The 27,993-nt window shown below is 40.1% G+C and overlaps 1 protein-coding gene across 2 annotated transcripts in view; it reads left to right on the top strand.

Moving 5' to 3' along the window:
- Positions 1-9,328: 9,328 nt before the first annotated feature.
- Positions 9,329-27,993, top strand: part of KLHL20 (kelch like family member 20) — a 61,180-nt gene continuing 42,515 nt past the window's right edge. Inside the window, exons 1-4 of one of the 2 annotated variants that reach the window (XM_050767871.1) lie at positions 9,329-9,494; positions 9,950-10,081; positions 10,427-10,490; positions 22,569-23,142. In XM_050767871.1, the coding sequence (XP_050623828.1) occupies positions 10,468-10,490; positions 22,569-23,142 (597 nt within the window). In that variant the 5' untranslated portion in view covers positions 9,329-9,494; positions 9,950-10,081; positions 10,427-10,467. The remainder of the gene's footprint in view (positions 9,495-9,949; positions 10,082-10,426; positions 10,491-22,568; positions 23,143-27,993) is intronic. The other variant, XM_050767862.1, reaches the window with a different exon arrangement.

Raw genomic sequence — 27,993 nt, 5'->3', positions numbered from 1 at the left:
CCTGACCTCGTGATCCGCCCGCCTCAGCCTCCCAAAGTGTTGGGATTACAGGCGTGAGCCACCGTGCCCGGCTGCTTCCAGCTTTTGCCTCTTCTGTATAATGTTGACTGTTGGTTTGTCATAAACGGTTCTTCTTATTTTGAAATATGTTCCTTTAATGCCGAGTTTGTTGAAGGTTTTTATCATGAAGCAATATCGGATTTTATTGAAAGTTTTTTCTGCATCTATTGAGGTGATCATATGAAGGGAACCTCCTTGGTACACTCTCTGTCAGTGTGTATTGGTAGGGCAGATCTTACTCCAGATCAAGTGCTGGCAAAGCAATGTTTTATATGCCCCTGGCCACAGTGATTGAGTTGGGAAAAATCATGGGGCACAGATAAGTGTAATCAAAGCTAATCCTGAATATTTGCCAGAGCAGCAAGTAAAGAGGCATTCTGTTTTTCAGCAGGAGTTAATGAGAGGAGGGTGGAGTGCGGTAGCATGATCTCAGCTCATGGCAACCTCCACCACCCAGGTTCAAGCAATTCTCTTGCCTCAGCCTCCTAAGTAGCTGGGCTTGCAGGTGCACGCCACCAGGCGTAAATGGGTCTCAATAGAAACAATTTGCATTTATCTTATTATGATCAAGATTGCTCATTATATATTTAAATGATTAAGGACATTTTCTTTTTCTGTAAACTGGCTGTTCATATATTTTGCCCATTTATGTTATTTGTTCTTACTCTATTTTTAGGAGCCATTTATATATTACATTATGAACCCTTTATGATATACTAATATATTGCAAATATGTTTTTCCTAATTGTCATTTTTTTTTTTTACTTTATTTATCTTTGTCCCATGGACATTTTTTAATGCGGTCAAATTGATCAATCTTTCTGCTTCTAGATTTTGAGTCATATTCAGGGAAGTGTTTCTCCTTTTTTTTTTTTTTTTTTTATTTGAGACAAAGCCTTGCTCTGTAACCCAGGCCGAAGTGCAGTGGTGCAATCTCAGCTCACCGCAACATCTGCCTCCCAGGTTCAAGTGATTCTCCTGCCTCAGCCTCCCAAGTACCTGGGATTACGGGTGCCTGCCACCACGCCCGGCTAATTTTTGCTTTTTTTTTTTCTTTTCAGACAGAGTCTCCCTCTGCCGCCCAGGCTGGAGTGCAGTGGCCAGATCTCAGCTCACGGCAAGCTCTGCCTCCCGGGTTTACCCATTCTCCTGCCTCAGCCTCCTGAGTAGCTGGGACTGCAGGCGCCCGCCACGTCGCCCAGCTAGTTTTTTTGTAGTTTTTAGTGGAGACGGGGTTTCACCGTGTTAACCAGGATGGTCTTGATCTCCTGACCTCGTGATCCGCCCATCTTGGCCTCCCAAAGTACTGGGATTACAGGCTTGAGCCACTGCGCCTGGCCAATTTTTGCATTTTTAATAGAGACAGTGTTTCACCATGTTGGCCAGGCTGGTCTTGAACTGCTGACCTCAAGTGATAAGCCCACCTTGGCCTCCCAAAGTGCTGGGATTACAGACATGAGCCACCATGCCCAGCCTCTCCACACTTAATAAAGAAATTCACCCATATTTTCTCATATTATTTTTACACCTTCATTATTACCTTAAGATTTCAAATACATTTGATTGATGTGGGGTATAAAGAACTGGCCTTCTAACTCCAACTTTTGACAAATATGAAGGACCATCCCAGGCTCAGATCTTCCCACAGCGTCTTCAGAGGACTTTGTTAGACTGTAGTGAAGTCTCACTCATTATATAAGGAAATAAATCCAATTTCATATGTTTCCATAGTTGTATCAGCAACTGTTGGGAGCAATCTCCCCAAAATCTGGCCATAAACTGGCCCCAAAACTGGCCATAAACAAAACCTCTGTAGCACTATAATATGTTCATAAGGGCCTTAATGCCCATGTTGAAAGGTTGTGGGTTTACCAGAATGAGAGCAAGGAACACCCGGCCAGCCCAGGGCAGAAAACCACTTAAAGGCAGTCTTAAGCCACAAACAATAGCATGAGTGATTTGTGCCTTAAGGACATGCTCCTGCTGCAGTTAACTAGCCCAACCTATTCCTTTAATTCCGCCCATCCCTTCCTTTCCCATAAGGGATACTTTTAGTTAATTTAATATCTATAGAAGCAATGCTAATGACGGGTTTGCTGTTAATAAATATGTGGGTAAATCTCTGTTCGATGCTGTCAGCTCTGAAGGCTGTGAGACCCCTGATTTCCCACTTCACACCTCTATATTTCTGTATGTGTGTCTTTAATTCCTCTAGCACCACTGGGTTAGAGTGTCCCCGACCAAGCTGGTCTTGGCAAGCATCATTTAATAAAGAACCCCTATTGCCCCACTGATTTGAGATCCCATACTAAATTTCCATATGTTCTAAGGTCTATTTCTGGATTTCTTACCCTGTTGTATTTATCTGTTTATATGCCCAAACCACAGTTTTAATTATTGAGGTTTTAGAACATGTTTTAATAATATCTCTTAGGGTTAACCCTCCTCTCAGCTATTTCTATTTTTAGAGTAAGTATTTCTGGTTATTTTCATTTGTCTTTTCTTCCATATTAACTTTATAATCAACTTATCTAGTTCTGTAAAAACTCTGAAGTTGATTTTATTTGGTGCTATAGTTTGACTAATGGATGGTGTCCTCTCCAAATTTCATGTTGAAACGTAATCCTAAATGTGACATTATTAAGACATATGGCGTTTGGAAGGTGATTAAGCCATGAGGGCTCCATACTCATGAATGGGATTAGCTCCCTTATGGCTCAGGTTTGAAGGAACATTCTCTTGCCTTTCTGCCATGTGTGGAAACAGCATTCATCCCCTCCAGAGGAGGTAGCAGCAGGACAACATCTTGGAAGCAGACAGCAGCCCTAGTCAGACACTGACAATGCTGGTACCTTGATCTGGGGCCTCCCAGCCTCCAGAACTATGGGAAAATAAATTCTGTTCTTTGTAAATTACCCAGTCTAAAGTATTTTGCTATAGAAGCACAAACAAAGATACTGGATTGCATTAAATTTATAAATTACTTTATGGGGCACTGTTATCTTTATGAAATTGAGTCAACTTATCCAATAACTTGGAATGACTTTCTATCTGCTCAAATCTACTTTTTTTTTGTTCAGGAATGTTTTATAGCTTTCCCCATATAGGTTTCATGTAACTAATAACTCTTGATTGATAAATTATAAAGGATTTAGATTCCATCTTATAGATGAGAAAACTGAGAACAAGAATGACCAAGTGATGGCTTGAGATCACAGGATTAGCACTGGGACCCCGGTCTTCTAGCTCCCATCATAGTGCTCTCTGCTGTAGCATCCTATAAGCACCCTAGAATTCTATAGCAGCATCAAGAAAACTAGGAAAATGCTTTGACATTGTCTTACTTGTGCACATTCTTCCTGCTGTGTTCCTAAACTTTCCAAAATACTTTCTAATTTCACCAGCTTTCTGTCATGCTACTCTCCCCAGTGCACCCTGGCCAACCTGTCCTTGCCTCTCTGGCTTTAGTGTCTTTCCCTAGAACATTCCTCCTTCCCTTCCAACTCATGAGGTTTTAGTCAAGTTGTCGGCAAAGTCTGCAGTTTTATCTAGAGGCTCAACTGGGAAAAGATTCACTTCCAAGCTCACTCATGTTGCTAATGGCAGGATTCAGCTCTTCATGGGCTATCAGACTGAGACCTTCAGTTCCTCTCTGATGGCCAGAAGCCTCTCTCAGTTTCTTGCCATACAAGGCTCCTCACAGGGCAGCTCACAACATGGTAGCTTATTTCCCTCAGAGAAAGCTAGAGAGAGATGACATCTGAGACAGAAGCCACAGTCCTTTTATAACCTAATGTTAGAAGTACCATTTCATGGTTTTTGCTATATTCCATTTGTTAGTCACTAGGTTCAGCCAACACACACTCAAAGGAGGGGATTACATGAGGGCATGAAAACCAAGAGGCAGAGAAGACTTAGAGCCATCTTAAAGGCTGCACACCATACTTTCTGTTACCCTCTAGACCATATCTGGGCACCCTACTAAATGTTTTCTTTTTTTTTTTCTTTTAGACAGGGTCTTACTCTGTTGCCCAGGGTAAAGTGTAATGGCACAATCACAGCTCACTGCAGCTTCAACCTCCTGGGCTCAAGAGATCCTCCCACCTCAGCCTTCCGAGGAGCTGGGACTAGAGGTGTGTGACACCACGCCCAGTTAATTTTTAATTTTTTTGTAGAGACAAAGTCTCCCTATGTTGCCCCAACTGGTTTCAAACTCCTGGGCTCAAGCAATACTTCTGCCTTGGTCTCCCAAAGAGCTGGGATTACAGGCATGAGCCACCCTACTAGATGTTTTCTTAGCACCCAGTAGATCACTTTCAATTACCTCAATCATAATTGAACAACTAATTGTGTAATTCATGGTTCAATTTTATACTGTCTGTCTCCGCAAGAATAAAAAGTTGCTGGGTACGGTGGTTAATGTCTCTAATCCTAGCACTTTGGGAGGCCAAGGTGGGAGGATCACTTGAGCCCAAGAGTCCAAGACCAGCCTGGGCTACATAGTGAGACCTCGTCTCTACAAAAAAAAAAAAAAAAAAAAAAAAAAAAAATTTAGCTGGGCATGGTGGAACATGCCTGTGGTCCCAGCTACTGAAGAGGCTGAAGTTGTTACCAGTGGTGAATCTGTGTGGGTCTGCAGCAACCTCAATTCTTTCCTCCTCAGAAGAAAGAATTTGACTGAGGGCCATGAGGCAGAAGAGACGGAGGCAAGTTTTAGAGCAGGAGTGAAAGGAAGGAAAGTACACCTGGAAGAAGTCCAAGCAGGCAACTTGAAAACAAGTGTGAAGTTTGACCTTTTGACTTAGGGTTTTATATGCTGGCATACTTCTGGGGTCTTGCATCCCTTCTGCCCTGATTCTTCCCTTGGGGTGGGTTGTCCACATGTGCAATGGCCTGCTAGTGCCTGGGAGGGGAGCATGCAGAGTATGTTTACTGGAGCTGTACACATGCTCAATTGAGGCGTTCTTCCCATTCTGGTGGAATGCCCCCGGAAGGTCATATACCAGCTAAACTCTGCCATTTTGCCCTTTAATGCACATGCTGGAGCCCACTCACCCAATTCCTGAGATCTTATTGAGAGGCTGCCACCAGTTTCAGGTGTTTTTATCTATTGGGAAACTGCCTCTCCCTGGTGCTGTTTGCAACCAATTATTGTATTAGAGACACAGTGTGACAACTGCCTGGCCTGACATTCCTGGTGAGGTGTGGGGGAAGCCCTCTCCTGTCTCGCACATGCCTGGCTAGCCACCTACCGTAACAAGATGAGAGGATCATTTGAGCCCAGGAGGCGGAGGCAACAGTGAGCTGTGATTGCACTACTGTACTCCAGCCTAGGTAACAGATTGAGACTCTGCTTCAAAAAAAAAAAAAAAAAAAAGAAGAAGAAGAAGAAGAAGAATGAAAATTCCACAAACAATGGGTCCTGTGGATCTCACCTACAACTAAACCTTAGGTTCAACCACTGTATTTTATACATTGGAAACAAGACATAATTTTTGATTGAAAAACTATAAGGTAAACTCAGCAACCCCTTAAAAGAATTATTTGGCTGTTGTCACTACCTCACACCCATGAACCCCAAAAATCTGAAACAGGTCTCAGTTAATTTAGAAAGTTTATTTTGCCAAGGTTGAGGATGCACCTGTGACACAGCCTCAGGAGAGGTCCTGATCGCATGTGCCCAAGGTGATCAGACCACAGTTTGGTTTTATACATTTTAGGGAGACATGAAACATCAAACAACATATGTAAGATGAACATTGGTTCGGTCTGGAAAGGCAGGACAACTCGAAGCAGGGAGAGGGCTTCCAGGTCATAGGTAGATAAGAGACAAATTGTTGCATTCTTTTAAGTTTCTGATTAGTCTCTCCACAGGAGGCAATCAGATATGCATTTATCTCAGTGAGCAGAGGGGTGACTTTGAATAGAATGGGAGGCAGGTTTGCCCTAAGCAGTTCCCGGCTTGACTTTTCCCTTTAGCTTAGTGATTTGGGGGGCCCAAGATATTTTCCTTTCACACACCCAATCTAAATGTATATTTTCAACTAGAAATTCAGGCTCCCATAGGGCATAGTCTTACTCAGGTGGCAGAAAAACTGTAATTACTGCAAATGCCAGGTTTACCATATACACATTTCTAAATGGAGTTCTCTAGTTCTTGACATAAATAAAAAGGGTTGATTCACACTGAACTTCTCCACTTTAAAAAGAAGCAGAGTAGCAGAAGCACAAACCAGATTGCAGTGGGTTGGGGAGTGAACCACAGATTTATGGAAATAGGAGGGACTGCTCTTATGCTAGACAGGAGTTTTAAAATCAGTCTTTGGTTAGCAGCATTTTTAGTAACATTTTTATATCATATAGTAACATTTTCATACCTATACTATGAATTATAAATATAATTCATATTACAGAAAAAATAAAAGTCACTTTGAAGGCATCTTTTACAATAAGCAATTCATAGAAGGGAAAACTGAATACCACTTTCACATATGAAAAATGTTTGAACAGTGATGAGAGAAATAAACATCTAAACCACAGTGAATTACCATTTTATACCCATCCAATTGGCAAAAACAAATTTAAATTTGGAAAGCACCAACTTTGATGATAATATAGACCAACAAAAACCCTCAAACACTTGTAATGGAGAGACAACACAGCATTGTAACTGAAAGCACAGACTCTAGAGCCATTGTGTATTGTTTTAAGTTCTTGCTCTACTTCATAACTAGCTGTGTGACTTTGGGCAACTTACATAACATCTTGGTGCCATCTGTGAGACAGGAATGATAATAGATCCTACCTCGAGAGGACTAGTGTGAGTAATGACGAGTTACTATAACATGCTACATAAGTATTTGCTAGTATTATTATTATTGAAATAGAATAATGACTTTAGAGAGCAATTTGACTAGTGCTAATACAGTTGAAGCTGTGCATAGCAAACAACCCAGCAATTTTGCTTCTGCGTGCACACACCAAAGAAACACTTACAGGTGTACACAAGGCGGTATATGCAAGAATTTACATTGTAGCACTGTTTGTAATAGAGAAAACTGGAAATAGTCAAAATCTGCAGAAAAAACATTTTTTAAAATCTATGGTATATTCATATAATACTATATAGCAGTGAAAATAAATAAATTAGTGCAGTAGTTCTCAAACTTTACCATGCACTATAATCACCTGGAGAACTTGTTACAACACAAATTACTGGGGCCAACCTTCAGTTTTTGATTCAATAGGTCTGTAATGGGACTCAAGGGTTGGCATTTTCCAAACGATGTTGATGTTGCTGGTCCAGGACCGCCCTTTGAGAATCACCGAATTGGACCTTCATTGATCAACATGGACAAATCTTACAAACAGAATGTTGAGTGGAAAATGGAAGTTGTGAAAGAATACATATGCTTTGATACAATTTATTTAAAGTTTTAAAATGTGGAAAAGAAATCATTTTGCTGCATCTGTATATATATCACATATACACATGCAGTAAAAATTTCAAATAAGATCACAAAGCTAGTCAGTTACAGGTCTAAGATTTATACCTATGTGTATCCGTGAAATCGCCTTTGCAAACTGAAACCCCCTTTGCAAAAATTCTATCAGTGAGAAAATTATAGCAGTGGAGGAGATCTGATCTAGCCAAACCCCATCTTGCCTTTAGCTTTCAGCCTGTCCTTAATTATTCCTGGGCTTAAGCCAAGATAACTTTGGGAGACATTTAGTTTAATAGTTTAAATAATTATAGTCCTTCACCAAAACTCAACTGTCTTTGTAAAGCTAATGAGAAACCACCAGACTAGAGGGATAGATGAGCCTGAATTCTGTTAAGTGTAGACATAAGTGATTGCCAGCCATTATTCCAGAGGTCACAAGATATGCAATTTCCCCAATTACTCCTGCAGAAAACATCACTATTGTAGAATCTAGGATTGGCCTTTTGGGGTATATTTTTAAGTTTTTTGCATGTTTGACTACTGATGGCTCCACCTAGACCCACCAACTGTTCCTGTGGCTCCACCCAGCAACGACTCAGTAGGCAGGAGGACCATCTCCCATACCCCTGTGACTGCACCCCCAACCAGTCAGCAGCAAGCACCCATTCCCTAGCCATCCCTACCCCTTTCCCCAAACCACCCATTCCCTAGCCATCCCTACCCCTTTCCCCAAACCCTAGCCCCCAAATGTTCCAGGAGGCTGATTTGAGTAATAATATAACTGATTTGAGTAACAATAAAACTTCTTCCATTTTTCCACTCAATGTTGTGTAAAACTCTTTCTCTATTGCAATCCCTATACCTTGATAAATAATCTGTATCCGGGCAGCAGGCAAGAAGAATCCACTGGGCCACTACATCTGGATCTAAAGGCCATGCATTTTCCACTACAAGCTAATTAACAAGAGGTATCCTTTCCCCTCAGAAACAACTAGACAAACCCGTGTAGATTCTACATATAAGAACAGTTAAAGAAAATCTGGTTAATACTTAGCCAAGTATACTTATCAGGAAATCATCAACAGTCTTTCTCTGACATTCCTGAAATAGTAATCCCCACCTTACACTTGTATCACTTGTTTTCTAAATATTAATATACAGTAAAATTCAGGTGACTGTGTGCTATGGGAAAATCTGGAGGAAAAGATAACTTGAAAAATATACTTTTTTGGCTCTGCTTGCTACCGAAAAAAAATTTTTTTAAGAAAATATACTCTTCCCTCCCTAACATTAAAGTGAATCCACAGAAGATGTGTCTGGTGGTGAATACTAAGTAGAAAGGGCAAACTAACACAGCCTTAGAGCCTGGATAAAATCCTGGTGTCTTGAAAGTTCGACTGTGGGAAATCTGGAGAGTAAGGGCTATCTCTGATCTGTCTATGTAACTTCTGCACCTTGCACATAGTAGAGGCCTGACAGATACACGACAACCCATGTGTGCATGCAATAATCCAATCCACAATTAGGAACATTGTGCCAAAAGGAGACCCACCAACTAAAAAGAGATAAAAATTCTTAGCTTTCTGTGACTACCCTTTGACTACTGCCTTTGCTGACGAAAACAGAGAAGAAAAGAGGAGGCTTCAGTATTCAAACACTGCCAGTTCCGTAGTGAACTCTAAAAATGGTTACTCTTGGGATACAAAGAACCCCCACAAGGATAAACAGCTTTTGAGGTTACCCGAATGCCCCAGCAAAGGGCACTTCCGGAGCCGCACCGGAACCCCTTGGCGGAGTATGTGGCTTCCTGCGGGAACGATTTAAGAATAGGACTACTTCCTGCTTCTGGACATGGGCGGGTGAAGGGAAAGGAAATAGCTTTAAGAGCGGCATCCTGCCTGAGCTAGCAGCGGTGGAGGAGGAGGCAGAGAGGAGTGGAGGGCGGAGTAGACGGAGGAGGCTGCGGCAGAGAAGAAAGTGTCAGAGCCGGTAAGTGAGCCAGCCGCCTTAGAGCAGGGGACAGCGGACAGCGCCCCAGGGTTCGCAAATATGTGGTGCCAAGTTGCTGAGCTGCCCCATGGGGTCAGTCAGGGTTGTGCTTGGTCGGTCGCCTGTCTGTCGGCGCCGAGAAGAGACTGTTGGGGCGCTGGGGCCGGGCCTCGCGGAGCGCCAGAGTGCGCTCCCGCTGGCTGACAGCCTATCTCGGAAGCCAGAGGAGGCCCTGGGCTGTGTCCTGCTTGGTAGTGCTGGGGTTCCGCACCCTGGACAGCTTCCCCAGACAGTGTTTGGAATTCAGGGAAGGAAGAAAGTACTGTGCGCCCCCATTTAACCCTCGGGACCTGGCGAAATCCTGCTACGTGGGTAGTGAACATTGTTTCGGGAACTGAAGGAAATGCATGTAAAGAGTGTTAGTCTGGAGCCATACTTTCCCTGGCTTGTTCAAGCTCCCTGGGCTGTCGGAAGCGGAGTTGTTTGTAAAGGCAAATGCCGACGCCTCCTCCTCCTGTCACTTCGGGACAAGTTAACAACCTTCAGATTCGTTGTTAAAGCAGCGTGTTCTCTATGTGATCTATCAGGTTAGTACTGCTGTGGGTATCTGGTGATTGCTCTGTAAATATACTTGTTGGCGAGATCACAGTTAAGTATCTCCAAGCACTTTTTGAAGAGGAACAAGACTGACCTAACAGTCGGGACTATTTAGCATACTTTACCTCCCCTTTACTTTAATCGTTTTAGCATGCAGAGTAAGGATGGTAATCTGAAATGTACTAGGTTAAGTTATTGTGCATCTGCAAAAGGCCTGTGATATAGAATATGAAACTCTTGATAACTGACGAAATGAGTGAAATGATTAGATAAAGAGTGTTACTGTAAAGATCAGAAATAGCTTTTATTAAGTTCCTGCTTTTCTGTTGTCTTAGGTTCGGCTTTAGAGTGTGGTGAAGGGTACTTTTCATGGTGCATGGAAGGAAAGCCAATGCGCAGGTAGGCATTCAGGAAGAAAACCTTTGGTTTCACTGATTAAAATTCAGCATGTAATAATTAAAAATTTTAAAAAAGAGTTTCAATCTTACTAAATTCTGCTTGGAACTAATGAGTCTTGTTCTACAATAAATCAAAAGTAATATTAAGAATTAATCGCTTTTTAATAGAATAAAATACAGAAGTTAAATTTCTGAAAAGTGCCGTGGATTGTATGTAAACACTTAATTTTCCTTTTTCATGTTTTTTTTTTTAAGGTAAATAATCATTAAGTTCATTATGATACTATGTGGATTTATTATCTTCAATTCCCTATAAAATGTAGAGGATTCTGTTCCCATGTAAGAATCATAATTATTTACAATACACTGTACTGCATGCCTAATTATGGTTTTGGTTATTTCCTTGATGTTCAATAATACATGTGTTCTGTTAATTAAAATAGCTGCATTGCAGGGAAGATTGTATAACGACTAAAATAGGTATTAGACATAATAACTTAGTCCATAGAAAAATAGAACAATGTCTGGGAAAATACAATTAAATAGGCCCTCCCAACCCTAGAATTTAATAATGCTTTTTCTCATTCTGTTCTAACAAATGAAACTAGAACCTTTATTGATACAAAATCAGCCAAGTTCTATTTCTTTGGTTTTTACATTTGTTTTCTATTTATTGAACTCTATTTAATCATTTGTTATTTAACATCAACGGTAAACAACTTTTGCAGTTCTTTTAAGAGAAGAAACATTTTATAATGGGAATATGACTTATAACTCAGAACTTGGAGCAAGAACCAGAATGTATATCTTTTTCCAAATCTTTTATTGATTTATCAATTGACCTTGAGCTGTTCACCTTCTCTGTACCCCAGCTTTTTTTTTTTTTTTTTTTTTTTTTTTTTGAGACGGAGTCTTGCTCTGTCACCCAGGCTGGAGTGCAGTGGCCGGATCTCAGCTCACTGCAAGCTCCGCCTCCCGGGTTTACGCCGTTCTCCTGCCTCAGCCTCCCGAGTAGCTGGGACTACAGGCGCCCGCCACCTCGCCCGGCTAGTTTTTTTTTGTATTTTTTAGTAGAGACGGGGTTTCACCGTGTTAGCCGGGATCGTCTCTCGATCTCCTGGCCTCGTGATCCGCCCGTCTCGGCCTCCCAAAGTGCTGGGATTACAGGCTTGAGCCACCGCGCCCGGCCCCCAGCTTACTTCTTTAATGTATCTAATCAGGATATTGGGGATTAATGGATATTTGCAAATGCTTTAAATGTGGGAATGTTTTTGGTTTATCAGTAGTCTATATAAAATACTTACTGAATCACTCATGCCTGCTCCTTTTTTTCCAGATGAAAAGATGTTACCAAGGTGAAAAATACTATTATCTTATTTATATTTTATTCTGTGGCAGGAATAATATTTTACCACAATGTACATGAAAAAATTAACAACATATATCAAATGCTTCATCACTTCATTCTAACTTTATTGCAAAACCCACTGATTGTGTCTCATCTCCAGCTACCATAAAATGTCATGTCTTATGTAATTGCTAAAATAAGAGCTTATTATTTTTTAAAAGAATAGCAGAGCGTGGGAATGTTTTTGGTTTATCAGTAGTCTATATAAAATATTTGCTTAATCACTCATACCTGCTCCTTTTTTCTTGCTTTATTACATAATACTGTCAGCTATTCAAAATCATGTTGGATAATTCTAGTGCTGTTTAATTGTTAAGTTACAGCTCCTTCTTCATCACTGTCACTTGGCCAGAGCCTAGCCTACTCACATTGGTCTCTGGTCTTACTTCTACCTGCTTCCTACTTTCAATCATGGTCACACTTCCCTATCCTTTTCTTGTTGGGCTATCATTTTTGCTGATTTAACCCAGAAGGCAGTCTCTGTAATGCTGGGTTTATACTCAGCTGCTATTAAAGAAGCTTTGAGAAGTAACTTTTTATATTGAGACTGTTTGAATACATGTTCATTCTGCCTACTAGATTGCGAGCTCTTTTAGTCTCATGTCTTCCTATATTTGCATCACTAACACCTAATGATTACTGAGTAATTGTTTAAATAGGACTGAACAGTTTCTGCAGACTTTGCCCCTCCAAAAAACAAAAAAAAAATCTATGAACAAGAAAAGACTGAAAATTATTGTTAAAGGTGTTCTAATTTTTGATTATAAAGTTTTATGAAATCAATTGGCATTTTATTATTAAAGTTTTATTGCATCATTTATGTACCATCATTTGCATACACGGTGCAAAATTTAAAAGATACAATAGGATATTCAGTGAAAAGTTAACTCTCCCATTGCTGACCCCAGTTCCCAGTTCTTCTCTCCAGAGGCAACCACTGTAAGCAGTTTCTTATGCATTCTTTTAGAGGGATTGTAGTTCATACACAAATATATATAAGATGTCTTGGGGGGAGGGGGGAGGGATTGCATTGGGAGTTATACCTGATGTAAATGACGAGTTGATGGGTGCTGACAAGTTGATGGGTGCAGCACACCAACATGGCACAAGTATACATATGTAACAAACCTGCACGTTATGCACATGTACCCTAGAACTTAAAGTATAATAATAATAAAAAATAAAAAAAAAAGATGTCTTTTCATTTTTTTAATTTTTATTTTGTAGACACAGGGTTTTGCCATGTTGCCCAGGCTGGTCTCAAATTCCTGGGCTCAAGGAATCTGCCTGCCTATGCCTCCCAAAGTGTTGGGATTACAGGCGTGAGCCACCGCACCTGGCCAACATTAGTAGCTTTTAAAAAGAGAAGATGGCTGGGCACAGTGGCTCACGCCTATAATCCCAGCACTTTGGGAGGCTGAGGCAGGCAGATCCCTTGAGCCCAAAAGTTCAAGACCAGCCTGGGCAACATGACAAAACCCCATCTCTACAAAAAGGAAACAAAAAAAATTTAGCCAAGTGTTGTGGCAGATGCCTGAAGTTCTAGCTACTCAGGAGGCTGAGGTAAGAGGATCACTTGAGTCTGGGAGGCAGAGGCTGCAGTAAGCTGTGATCACACCATTGAACCCCAACCTGGGCAACAGAGCAAGACACTGTCTCAAAAAAAAAAAAAAAAAAAAAAAAAAAGACACAAATGTTGCAGGGCATAGTGGTTCATACTTGTAATCCCAGCTACATAGGAGGCTGAAGCAGGAGGATTGCTTGAGCCCAGGAGTTCGAGGCTGTGGTGATCATACCACTGCACTCCTGCCCGGGTAACAGAGAGAGACCCCATCTCTTAAATAAATAAATAAAAATAAGAAAATAAAATGCATTTGAAAAGACACTAATGTCAGCATATCATGCACATTCTTCTGTATCTTTATTCACTTGAAAAATTGTTTTGTAAATTGTAACAAATGCATATAGACTTACCTTATTCCTTTTAATAGTTATGTGGTATTCCATTGTCTATATGCACCTTTGTTAACCAGTCCCATTTGAGAGAGATTTATTTCAACCGTTTTGCTGTTACAACCAGTTCTGTCTGCAATGAATATCCTTGTAGGTGGTTTTTGCCCAAATGTGTAAGTATAGAATAAGTTCTGGCTGGGCGCAGTGGCTCATGTCTGTAATCGAAGCACTTTGGGAGGCCGAGGTGGGCGAATCACAAAGTCAAGAGATCAAGACCATCCTGGCCAACGTGATGAAACCCCTTCTCTACTGAAAATACAAAAATTAGCTGGGCATGGTGGCGTGTGCCTCTAGTCCCAGCTACAGTCCCAGTTGGGAGGCTGAGGCAGGAGAATCACTTGAACCCGGCAGGCGGAGGTTGCAGTGAGCCAAAATCACACCACTGCACTCCAGCCTGACGAAAGCATAAGCCTCCATCTCAAAAAAAAAAGAATAAGTCTTAGGTTTAGAATTGCCTAAAGAGTATGTACATTTTTTAATTTTGGTGGACATTGACAAATTTTTGCCCTTAGAGTTATACCAATCCATAGTCTTTACCAACAATGTGTTTGTTTCCCAAGGTATTATTTTTTAATCATTCATTTATTTAGAGATACCAAATATTTTGTAATGTAATTTTTCCAAGTTTTCTTGAATATATTAGTAGAAAACAGCCTGATTGTAGAAATTGGTTTATTCATATGTCAAACCTTTATATAATACCACTGTATACCTGTATATTGTGTGATACAGATCAAGTGATGAAAACAGATATCATGATACAATATTGGCCTGGTGCAGTGACTCATACCTGTAATCCCAGCACTTTGGGAGATGGAGGAGGCAGGAAGATCACTTGAGCCTAGGTGTTCGAGGCTGCAGTGAGCTATGATTGCACCACTGCACTCCAGCCCAGATGACAGGGCGAGACTTCATCTCTAAAATGTAATTAGTTAATTAACTAACAAACATTAACAGAATTTTAATAGAGATGTAAACTTAGAGGAGGGAACTGCTCTGTGGAGATGAGGAAGCATCACAGAAATGGCAATATTTGAGCTGGATCTTCTAGGAAGAATAAGAATTTACTTCTAAAGAAGGGAGTTAATTAAGGACACCATAAAAGGAAGGAACAACTTGTGCAAAAAAAAAAAAAAAAAGGAAAAGAGAGAGCACCAAGACCCAGAATTGTCTGACATGCATGGAACAGTGAGTATATGTGGAGTATAGGGTATTTTGGGGAAGAAGGGGAAGTAGAAAATATGGAAATTGAGGCTACAGCCATGGGAAAGAATTCAAACTTTAGGTATTTAAGAGCCAATGGACATTATTATATACATCGTTTGTTCTTTGAGCTGATTTCTAGGCACATGGGGGATGGATTGGAAAGAGAGAAGAAATTATGGCAAGGAAATGAATTTTAACTAGTTGTGGTAGTTCAGATCAAAGATGAGAACCTGAAGTAGATCTATGGCAGTGAGGGTTGAGAGAAGAGGATGGAATTGAGAGCTTGTATAATAGTAAAATCAAAAGGATTTGGTGAACATGGAGTGAGAAAAAGGTAGTGTTATAAATGACTCCAAACTTAGGAAACTAGGTGCTGCCATGATAAGATTAAAAAGAAAAATACAGGAAGAGGAACAGGTTTCAGCAAGCCAAGAATAGATTCTGTTTCATATACTTTTAATACTATTGTGTTTGGGAAACAGCCAGGTGGAGGTATCCAGCATGTGATTGGAATATGAGTCGGGGGCAGAAGAGAGATTTGGGCTAGAAATTTTTTTAAAATGTGAGTCATCAGTACCAAGAAGGTTCTTCAAGCTGTAGGCATAAGTGATGGTAGAAGAGAAAAGGAGAATGCTGAGGACAGAACTGTAGTGAGTACCAGGGGTGTTTACAGTGGGGCCTAGCAGGAAGACCCCATAAAGTCTCTAAAATGAGTAAGAAGCTTTACATGCTTCGGGTCTTATTTTATTTAACAGTATCTAGAGTTTTTATTGATAGTTTTTTACTCACATTGAAGGATAGCTGAGCTACTCCTTGAGTTTAATTTCAGAAGACAAAATTTCCAATCTCATATCTTTGAAATTTTCAATTTGTTCTAGTCAGTCTAAAGTGTATGCTTAAAAATAGTGGTAAAACATACACTTGCTTGATTTAACTATTCCCTAGTGTGGCATGCACTGTAGGTTAGCTTGCACATCTCTTCCTTTCTTCCACCTACTATAGACACTAGAAAATTAAATACTCTCCTTGATTTCTTAGTTGTCTCTGCATATGGGAAGGGCTGTGTGACACCGTGCTACCAATGAGATGTCAGCAGTAGTTGTTGAGGGGTATTCTAGGAAGGCTTTTGCTATCCTGATATAAAGGGAAACTAGCATGCTTGTATGAGGATTTACCCTTCCTGCTCCATCTTGGTCTCGATCACTGGACCAAGGCTCCCAAGGCTTATGCTCATTTTATCTAATAAGCAGTGATGAGATGCCTTGGGACTAAAACATTCACAACCAATTTTCAAATGAAGAGGTTAATAGCTTGGCTTTCTGGTGTGGAATCAGGTATGGAATAGAGTGCCTATTGGGACCCCTTCTAGTAAGCAGTACTGGCACTTTGAGGTATTTCTGTTTTGAGGGTTTATATACCCAAATCTCTAGCTCTCTCTATTCAAGTATATTTAGGACTATAAATGAGGGTCAGTGCAACTGAATCTTTTTTAAGGTCAAGTTGTTAATTTTCAAAGTAAAACAAAATTTTTGAAGTAGGAAAGGTGAAATGTTCATTTAGATAGTGTATTAGTCCATTTTGCATTGCAGTAAAGAAGTACCTGAGACTGGGTAATTTATTTAAAAAAAAAAAAAAGAGGTTAATCTTGGCTTATGGTTCTGCAAGCTATACAAGAAGCACCTGTCACACATGTCACCACACCTGGCTAATTTTTAAATTTTTTTGTAGAGATGGAATCTCATTTTATTGCCCAGGCTGGTCTCAAACTCCTAAGCTCAAACGATCCTCCTGCCTCAACCTCCCAAAGTGCTTGGATTACAGCTGTGAGCCACCATGCCCAGCTAGTTTTTACATTGTTAACAGGTTGAGAAAAAAAGACAAAAGATGAATGATATTTCCTAAAGTGAAAATTATATGGATGGACACCAATGGCTGGGGGCATGGTGGCCTACACCTGTGATCCCAGCACTTTGGGAGGCTGAGGCAGGAGGATCACTTGAGGCCAGGAGTTCTAGACCAGACTGGGAAACATAGAGAGACTTTGTCTCTAGAAAAAAATTAAAATTTAGCCAGGCGTGGTATTATGCACCTGAGGGCCTAACTACTCAGGAGGCTGAGTTGAGAGGATCGCTTCAACCAGGAGCTTGAGGCTGCAGTGAGCTATGAGCACACCACTGCACTTCATCGTCAGTGACAGAGCAACACCTTATTTCTAAAAAAACAAAAAGAAAAAAAGATTCTACTATACTAATGCAGTAATAAGAGCTTTTTTTTCTTTTTTTTTTTTTTTTGACATGGAGTTTTGCTTTTGTTGCCCAGGCTGGAGTAGTGCAGTGGCGCAATCTGGGTTCACTGCAACCTCTGCCTCCGGGTTCAAACGATTCTCTTGCCTCAGCCTCCCAGGTAGCTGGGATTACAGGCATGCGCCACCATGTCCAGCTAATTTTTGTATTTTTAGTACAGATGGGGCCTCACCAGGTTGGCCAGGCTGGTTCTTGAACTTCTGACCTCAGGTGATCCAGACACCTCTGCCTCCCAAAGTGCTGGGATTACAGGTGTGAGCCACCGCGCCTGGCACTATGGTACATTTAAAGGAAAAACGGAGATATTAGCTTAGTTTACCCACATTGTACTTAGGTGAAATAAAAAATTGTTCATATCTCAGTTCAACAGTAGCATCTTTATGTACATAACTAAGGTTGTGACAATAACACTTTACTTTCAGCATTCAGTGTCAGTATTCCAGGAATTTTTGAGTTGGTCTTTTGTCTTTGTTACTTTTTTTAAAAAGAAGCTTGATTTTACCACTGTTAATCATGTGATTCTTTCAGCAGCTCTTATGTACAAGGCACCATTTTAGCTCTGTGGTTAAAAGCATTCTTGATTGTTTATGTGGATGATAAAAATTATTCTTTAACGGCTCAGCTTTATGTTTTAGTCTTTAAAATTGCCAAGCACAAACAGTGATGTTTTTACCAAATGTATAAGTATTTTGGAAAAATTGCTTCTTGTTGAAGAAAAGAAGAACCATGTTTTTTGTTTTCGTGTTATATCTTTGCAATGCACAAGCAATTTCTTCTTCCTAGAACGTCCTTATGGATTTTTCTGTCCTTCTCAGGAGACTCCTTTTACACCTTTGTGTTTTATTATACTGTAGTTCCTGTTAGTGCTACAGCTTTGGAAGTAGAAGACCGATAGGGATGCTGTCCTTTGCAGGCTAGATATTAGACTCTCTCAGTAGTGGTAGATGACTAGTATCTGAGAGAGACTCACATGAGGCTGACCTAGAACTCAGTGATCAGAATGCTTGAGTCATCCCCCTTTTAAGTAGCATGGTACTTTTGGAAGAATTTTCCATCAGAGGACTGCTTAATAAGAATCAGAAACAGAAATATACCGATCTGGAGCATGGATGTGAGACACTTCCCTTAAGCTCTGGGAAAACCCACTGTGATATTCCTACTTCACAACAAAACACACACCCTTGTGGTAACCTGATAGATGACACCTGTCAGATCCGGAATCTTTCTGAATGATGTTAAACAAATGCTTCATAGATTTTGCCTTTCTGAATAACTTTTAAGCTTTATTTAGGTATAATTGATATACAAAAAATTGTACATATTTTATGTATGCATTTTGATGAGTTTGGGCATATGTGTACACCCATGATATCATCACAATCGAGGTCCTAAACATATGTATCACCTCCAAAAATTCTTTTATATATATATAAACATATACATACATTATCTATATGTTTTTGGGTTTTTCTGGTTTTTTTTTTTCTAGAGATGGGGCCTCACTATGTTGCCCAGGCATGTCTCAAACTCCTGGGTTTAAGGGATCCCCCCACCTCAACCTCCCAAAGTGCTGGGATTACAGGCATGATCCACTAGGCTCAGCCTAGCTCCAAAAATTGTTACGTTTGAACCACATCTTTTGTCCTGGTTGCCCTCTTACTGGTTATTCATGTATCTCCTCCTCTAGAGATTGCTTCTTTATATTACTTTGAATTTCCCACAGTCTATAGCAGAATGCTTTGTACATTAAAAGCAATTAGTATTTGTTAAAAGAATAGTTATTTTAATTAAGAGTCATAGATTGTCTTTTCTCTGCCATGCTTATGTAATGTGATAAAAAAAATCCAAATATCTTATTTCTAATTATTTGTCAGTAATTTGTGACTTTTACCTAGTAATTTCACACCTGAATTTCCACATATGAAATATGAATATAAGATACAAATTTTCAAGCCAGGCACGGTGACTCACACCCGTAGTCCCAGCTACTTGGGGGGCTGAGGTGGGAGGATCACTTGAGCCTGGGAGGTCGAGGCAGCAGTGAGCCATGATCAAACCACTGTATTCCAGCCTGGGTGATAAAGCAAGACCCTGTTGCAAAGAAAAGATACAAATTTGTATCTTATGTATTATCTGGAATGACTTTAAAGATAATAAAAGTATTTTAAGTATTTTATCAATACTTAAAAGTAATTCTGAAAATTTCTTATACCATCCAGTTAATTTTAGTTAGAAAAGGGATGATGTAAGTTCACTTTGTTATGCTTATTCCCTTAAATATGAAATGCATTTTATAGGCTTCTTTTACCAAATTATTTGACTCTTCTTGATATTTCACTGATGAAATTTTTCATGATGACCGAATCTAAAAAAAAAAAGTCTGTATTTGGTGTAGTTTCTTGGGCTTTTAAAAACAGTTGTACAGAAATTTGGGTAATCCATAAGAAAAAACAAAACAAAACCTTATTTTGAATTGCTAAATCATCCTAGAAACTCTTCCCTCTCCTCACCTCCCAGTACTCACATGAATTACAGTTATTAAATATTCACAGTACCTCAGGAGATGCGTGGTTTACCCTAAAGCATCCAGAGACTGAGAGCTTCATGATTTTGAGTAAGTCACGTAACCAAACTAGTTTCTTCATCTGTAAAAGGAGGGCATTATGCTACATGATCCGATGATCCATTCCATTCCATATCTAGATCTCCACACAAGCAAGAAGGGGCAGTTTTCATATTTGAAGACTTGTGAAGAACACCAACTTGTAAGATTTATAGACACATACATATATACTCTGATCCTGTAAGGCAGTGTTCATCAAATTTGAGCAATTTACAGATACTCCACCACCTTTTTGTCCAGAACCCATTTTAAAGGAAAATAATTATTGCAGCTTCTTTTTTTTTTTTTTTTTTTTGAGACGGAGTCTCGCTCTGTCGCCCAGGCTGGAGTGCAGTGGCCGGATCTCAGCTCACTGCAAGCTCCGCCTCCCGGGTTTACGCCATTCTCCTGCCTCAGCCTCCCGAGTAGCTGGGACTACAGGCGCCCGCCACCTCGCCCGGCTAGTATTTTTGTATTTTTAGTAGAGACGGGGTTTCACCATGTTAGCCAGGATGGTCTCGATCTCCTGACCTTGTGATCCGCCCGTCTCGGCCTCCCAAAGTGCTGGGATCACAGGCTTGAGCCACCGCGCCCGGCCTAATTATTGCAGCTTCTAAAAAATACGTCCTTTAACACAAGTTTAGACAACACATACCTAAATGTACAGGAAATGCCCAACTTATAGACTTCTACAGTTTATGTATACTAGCTCGAGCCATCATGCTTCTCTAAAGCTTTTGTTTAAAAACCAAAAACGGCCACGCGCAGTGGCTCATGCCTGTAATCCTAGCACTTTGGGAGGCTGAGGCAGGTGGATCACGAAGTCAGGAGATCGAGACCATCCTGGCTAACACGGTGAAACCCCCGTATCTACTAAAAATACAAAAAATTAGCCAGGCATGGTGGCACGCACCTGTAGTCCCAGCTACTTGGGAGGCTGAGGTGGGAGAATCGCTTGAACCCGGGAGGCGGAAGTTGCAATGAGCCGAGATTGTGCCACTGCACTCCAGCCTTCGCGACAGAGCCAGACTCTGTCTCAAAAAAAAAAAAAAAAAAAAAAAAAAAACCAACCCAGCATGGTGGCATGTGCCTTTAATCCCAGCTACTCAGGAGGATTGCTTGAGCCTAGGAGTTCAAGACCAGCATGGGCAACATAGTGAGACCCTCATCTCAAAATTTTTTTTTAAATTAATAAATATAAAAACCCAGCAACAACAAATTGTAGAATAATCTGAAAAAGAGAGAGATTCTTTTCCTTCTCCCTTCTTGTACCTATTGTTCCTTGCGTCTTGGGACTTCAAGACTCAGGGCAGTGGCATTTAAACTTTTTTGATATAACCTGCAGTTTACAAAGGGAACCAGTGATGCATATCTATACGAATTTGTGTGTGTACATACACGCAATTGAACGTACTTAATGAAATGTATGCTGTTACTTTCTATTTCATTTTTTAATGCTTCTTATGATGCACTGAATTTTACAACTAAACCTAGTCCCCATTTACAGCACTCTTACCATAGAAAAATACAAACCTCCAAATAAATAAACTTTTAGAATCAACTTTTAAATACTACTTACTTATAAATTGAAGAATGTCTGTTTATGAACTTATTCATTTATTTTATAATCATACCGAAACCTCAGTGATTCAGACCAATTTGACAGCAGTTTGACATATGTAGTACTTTTAATTGAGGCTTATCATATTTAATATCTCTAATAGGAAATTAGACCCAAATTAGTCTAACAAAATCGACCTGGAGGCTCTTTGGAGTCCTGCTAAATCATCATTTAGCTTGCCATTTTCTTTACTATTTTAATCTCAATAAACTTGCAAAGATTCTATGTAAAGATAAATTTCAATCCAGACTTTTTTTTTTTTTTGAGACAGGGTCTCTCTCTGTCACCCAGACTGGAGTGCGGTGATGCAATCTCGGCTTACTGCAGCCTGTGCCTCCAGGGTTCAAGTGATTCTTGTGCTTCAGCCACCCAAGCAGCTGGGATTACAGGCATGTGCCACCACACATGGCTAATTTTTCTGTAATTTTAGTAGAGACAGGGTTTTGCCACATTCACCAGGCTGGTTTCAAACTCCTGGCCTCAAGTGATCAGCTTACCTTGGTCTCCCAGGGGTTACAGACATGAGCCACCACACCTGGCCGTCAATCCAAACTTTTTAGATTGTCTTTAATTCAAAATTGAACTATTAATTGAAGCATGTTAACTTGGGCTTAATTTTTAAAATGGATAAGCATAACCACCTTATCTAAAAGTTTTATTACCATAGTAGCTGGAATTTAAATGGTTTATGTAGACCAGGCATGTTGGCTTATGGGAGGTGGAGGCAACAGGATCACTTGAGCCCAGGAGTTTGAGACCAATCTGGGCAACACAGTGAGACATCATCTCTACAAAAAAATTAAAAAAAAAAAAAAAATCACCAAGCTAATTACGTTTCCTTATCGCTTGAATTACAAACATTTAAGGGGAGAAAAGAGTTTATAATAATACTGCCATCTTCTTTCTCTCCCCCATCATTCCTATAGGTGTACCAACATTCGACCAGGAGAGACTGGAATGGATGTAACAAGCCGCTGCACCCTTGGAGACCCCAACAAACTACCAGAAGGGGTTCCCCAACCTGCCCGCATGCCCTATATCTCAGACAAGCACCCTCGACAAACCTTGGAAGTGATTAACCTTCTGAGAAAGCACCGGGAGCTATGTGATGTGGTGCTAGTTGTGGGCGCCAAGAAGATATATGCCCATCGAGTCATTTTGTCAGCCTGTAGTCCCTACTTCCGAGCTATGTTTACAGGAGAATTGGCAGAGAGCCGTCAGACAGAAGTAGTGATCCGCGACATCGATGAGAGGGCTATGGAATTACTGATTGACTTTGCATATACCTCCCAGATAACAGTAGAAGAGGGCAATGTTCAGACTCTTCTGCCAGCTGCTTGCCTCCTCCAGCTGGCAGAAATACAGGAAGCCTGCTGTGAATTCTTAAAGAGACAATTAGATCCTTCTAACTGCCTGGGCATTCGGGCTTTTGCTGACACACATTCATGTCGTGAGTTGCTAAGGATAGCAGACAAGTTCACCCAACATAACTTTCAAGAGGTGAGTTGCACTTGGTGTTCCAATGCACTTATGATCTATTTGTCAGAGAGCAATACAGGTTCACATTCTGTTAAATTGCCTGGGTATTTCCTGCTGATTCTAACTTATAATAGCAAAGAAGTAAGTTATTATAAATCCTAAACCTAGCTTTTATTTTAGAGGCCAATTTTGTGTTCTACCAGCAAAAGTTAAGATTTAGGGATTGATTCTCCGTAACTGTATTCATAAAAGTATAAGCAAAAAAAAAGAAAGGAAAAAAAAGAAGATTTTAAAAAAAAGATTATAAGCCAAAATAGAGTTTAATTCCTAAGAGGATCTATGCCTGATAGGATACCTGGTATCATCATTTATATAAGATATTTCCTTCCTGATTATGTGGATTATTCAGAATAAATTATAGATTATAGCTTATTTGGTAAACTAATAATCTGAAAAGATGAGTTTAGATGTTATCAAAAGACTTTTCATTAAACCTGCTATCTTTCCCTTATTTATTTAACAAATAATTGTAAGGCTACTATGTTTCAGCCACTGTGCTTGGGAACATAGGCTACAATAGTGAACTAGAAATCTAGAGTCTCTGTATTCGTGGAGTTTATAATCTAGCAGGGAAGGTAATCATTAAACACTTAATTATACAAATAATTAACTACAGTTAATGGGTGTTACAAAGCAGCAGCCCTAGATGATTTAAGAGTGTATTACAGAGAAATTTAACTTTGGTTCTGGAACAACTTGTGCAAAATCCTGAGACGTTAAAAAGCATCACTAGTTTGAAGACCTAAAAAAAAAACCAGTGAGACCCAGAGACCAAGGGGGTTAGAGGATGTTACATAGTGATTACACAGAAAGAAGAGGGCTAAATAACACTGAGGTTGATAGACTACATTAAGAATTTGAGATTGGCCTGGCACAATGGCACATGCCTGTAATCCCAGCACTTTGGGAGGCTGAGGCGGGCAGATTGCATGAGCTCAGGAGTTCAAGACTAGCCTGGACAACATGGCGAAACCCTATCTCTACAAAAAATACAAAAATTAGTCGGGCATGGTGGCGTGCGCCCCTAGTCCCAGCTACTTAGGAGGCTGGGGTGGGAGGATGGCTTAAGCCCAGGAGGTAGAGGTTGCAGTGAGCCAAGATCGTGCCACTGCACTCCAGCCTGGGTGAGAGAGCCAGACGCTATCTCAAAAAAAAAATAAAAAAAAGAATTTGAGATTGATCCTAAGAGTGCTAGAAAACCATTAAAGGGTTTTAATCAAAGGAAAAACATTGTCTGTTTTACAACTTTTTAAAAAATCATATTTTTATTTATTTTGCAGTAAACTGATCAGCTCAGGACCATACTTTTTTTTCCCCCAATCATTTTTTGGAGAACAGGTGGTGTTTGATTATATGAATAAGTTCTTCAGTGGTGATTTCTGAGATTTTGGTGCACCCACCACCGGAGCAGTGTACACTATACCCAGTGTGTAGTCTTTTATCCCTCACACACCTCCCATGCTTCCCCCTGAATCCCCAAAGTCCATTGTGTCATTCTTATGACTTTGCATCCTCATAGCTTAGCTCCCTCTTATAAGGGAGAACATAGGATTTTTAGTTTTCCATTCCTGAGTTACATCACTTAGAATAAAGGTCTCCAGCCAACTCCATCCAGATTGCTGCAAATGCCATTATATCTTTGTTTTTTTTTTCTTTTCTTTTTTTTTTTTTTTTTTTGAGACAGAATCTCACTGTTGCCCAGGATGGAGTGCAGCAGGGCTCAGTCTCAGCTCCCTGCAACTTCTGCCTCCTGGGTTCAAGTGATTCTCCTGCCTCAGCCTCCCAAGTAGCTGGGACTATACGTACACGCCACCATGTCCAGCTAATTTTTGTATTTTTATTAGAGATGGAGTTTCACCATGTTGGCCAAGCTGGTCTCAAATTCCTGGCCTCAAATGATCTGCTTGCCTCAGCCTCCCAAAGTACTGGGATTACAGGTGTGAGTCACCGTTCCTTTTTATGGCTGAGTAGTATTCTGTGGTATATGTACATACCACATTTTCTTTATCTACTCATTGATTGATGGGCATTTGGGCTGGTTCCATATTTTTGCAGTTGCGAATTGTGCTGCTATAAACATGCGTATACAAGTGTCTTTTTCATATAATGACTTCTTTTCCTCTGGGCAGGTAACCAGTAGTGGGATTGCTGGATGAAATGGTAGATATACTTTTAGTTCTTTAAGGAATCTCCATACTGTTTTCCATAGTGGTTGTACTAGTTCACATTCCAAACAGCAATGTAAAAGTGTTCCCTTTTCACCACATCCATGCCAACATCTTTTTTTTTTTTTTTAATTTTGAGACAGAGTCTCACTGCGTTGCCCAGGCTGGAGTGCAGTGGCATGATCTCGGCTCACTGCAACTTCCGCCTCCCAGGTTCAAGCGATTCTCCCACTTCAGCCTCCTGAGTAGCTGGGATTACAGGCATTTGCCACCACACCAAGCTAATTTTCCTATTTTTAGTAGAGATGGGGTTTCAAAATGTTGGCCAGGCTGGTCTCAAACTCCTGACCTCAGGTGATCCACCCACCTTGGCCTCCCAAAGTGCTGGGATTACAGGCGTGAGCCACCGTACCTGGCCTATTTTTTAATTTTTTAAATTATGGCCATTCTTGCAGGAGTAAAGTGGTATCACATTGTGGCTTTGATTTGCTGATCATTAGTGATGTTGAGCAGTTTTTCGTACGTTTGTTGGCCATTTGTATATCTTCTTTTGAGAATTGTCTATTGGTCTTTAGCCCACTTTTTGATGGAATTGTTTTTTTTTCTTGGTGATTTGTTTGAATTCCTTGTAGATTCTGTATATTAGCCTGTTGTTGGATCCGTAGTTTGCAAACATTCTCTCCCACTCCGTGGGTTATCTGTTTACTCTGCTGATTATTTCTTTTGCTGTGCAGAAGCTTTTTAGTTTAAGTTCCATCTATTTATCTTTGTTTTTGTTGCATTTGCTTTTGGTTCTTGATCATGAACTCATTGCCTACACCAATGTCTAGAAGGGTTTTTTCCAATGTTGTCTTCTAGAATTTTTATGGTTTCATGTCTTAGATTTAAGTCTTTGATCCATCTTGAGTTGATTTATGTATAAGGTGAGAGATGAAGATTCAGTTTCATTCTTCTACACGTGGCTTCCCAATTATCCCAGCACCATTTGCTGAATAGGATGTCCTTTCCCCACATTATGTTTTTGTTTGCTTTGTCAAAGATCAGTTGGCTTTAACTATTTGGCTTTATTTCTGGGTCCTCTATTCTTTCCATTGGTCTGTGTACCTATTTTTATACCAGTACCATGCTGTTTTAGTGACTATAGCCTTGTAAAATAGTTTGAAGTCAAGTTATGTGATGCCTCCAGATTTGCTTAGCCTTCCTTTGGGTATGTGGGCTCATTTTTGGTTCCATATGAATTTTAGGATTGTTTTTTCTATTTCTGTGAAGAATGATGGTGGTATTTTGATGGGAATTGCATTGAATTTATAGATTCTCTTGGCAGTATAGTCATTTTCACAATATTGATTCTACCCATTCGTGAGCATGCGATGTGTTTCCATTTGTTTGTGTCACCTATGATTTCTTTCAGCAGTGTTTTTGTAGAGACTTTCACTTCTGTAGTGAGATATATTCCTCAGTATTTTATCTTTTTTTTTTTTTTTTTTTTTTGCAGTTACTATAAAAGGGGTTGGGTTCTTGATTTGATTCTCAGCTTGGTCGCTCTTCATGTATAGCAGTGCTACTGGTTTGTGTACATTAATTTTGTACCCTGAAACTTTACTGAATTCATTTACCAGTTATAGGAGCTTTTTGGATGAGTCTTTAGGGTTTTCTAGGTATACAATCATATCGTCGGCAAACAGCGACAGTTTGACTTTCTCTTTAATGACCTGGATGCCCTTTATTTCATTTGTTTGTTTGTTCTAAGAGATGGGGTCTTGCTCTGTCCCCCAGGCTGGAGTGTTTTGGTGCAAACACAGCTCACTACAGCTTTGACCTCCTAGGCACAAGCGATCCTCCCGCCTCAGCCCCCTACATAGTTGGGACTACAGGTGAACACCATCATGCCCGGCTAATTTTTGTATTTTTTTGTAGAGACAGGGTTTTGCCATGTTGCCCAGGCTGCTCCCAAACTCCTGAGCTCAGGCAATCCACCTGCTTCGGCGTCCCAAAGTGTTGGGAGTACAGGCGTGAGCTGCTGCACCCGGTCCTGGATGCCCTTTATTTCTTTCTCTTGTGTGATTGCTTTGGCTAGGACTTAAAGTACTATGTTGAATAGAAGTGGTGAAAGTGTGCATCTTTGTTTTGTTCCAGTTCTCAGGGGGATGCTTTCAACTTTTCCTGTTCAGTATAATATTGGCTGCAGGTTTGTCATAGATGGTTTTTATTACCTTAAGGTATATCCCTTCTATGCCGATTTTCCTGAGGGTTTTAATCATAAATGATGCTAGATTTTGTCAAATGCTTTTTCTGTATCTATTGAGATGATCATATGATTTTTGTTTTTAATTCTGTTTATGTGGTATATCACAGTTATTGACCTGCATATGTTAAACTATCCCTTCATCCCTGGTATGAAACCCACTTGATGATGGTGGATTATCTTTTTGATATGCTGTTGGATTCAGTTAGCTATTATTTTGTTGAGGATTTTTGCATCTATGTTCATCAGGGTTATTGGTCTGTAGTTTTCTTTGTTATGTTCTTTCCTGGTTTCGGTATTAGGGTGATACTGGCTTCATAGAATGATTTAGGGAGGATTCCCTCTTTCTCTGTCTTTTGGAATAGTGTACGTAGGATTGGTACCAATTCTTTTTTTTTTTGG

Source organism: Macaca thibetana, chromosome 1, assembly GCF_024542745.1.
Source record: "Macaca thibetana thibetana isolate TM-01 chromosome 1, ASM2454274v1, whole genome shotgun sequence".
NCBI classification, from domain to species: domain Eukaryota; kingdom Metazoa; phylum Chordata; class Mammalia; order Primates; family Cercopithecidae; genus Macaca; species Macaca thibetana.
This window is presented reverse-complemented; position numbering and strand designations above follow the sequence as displayed.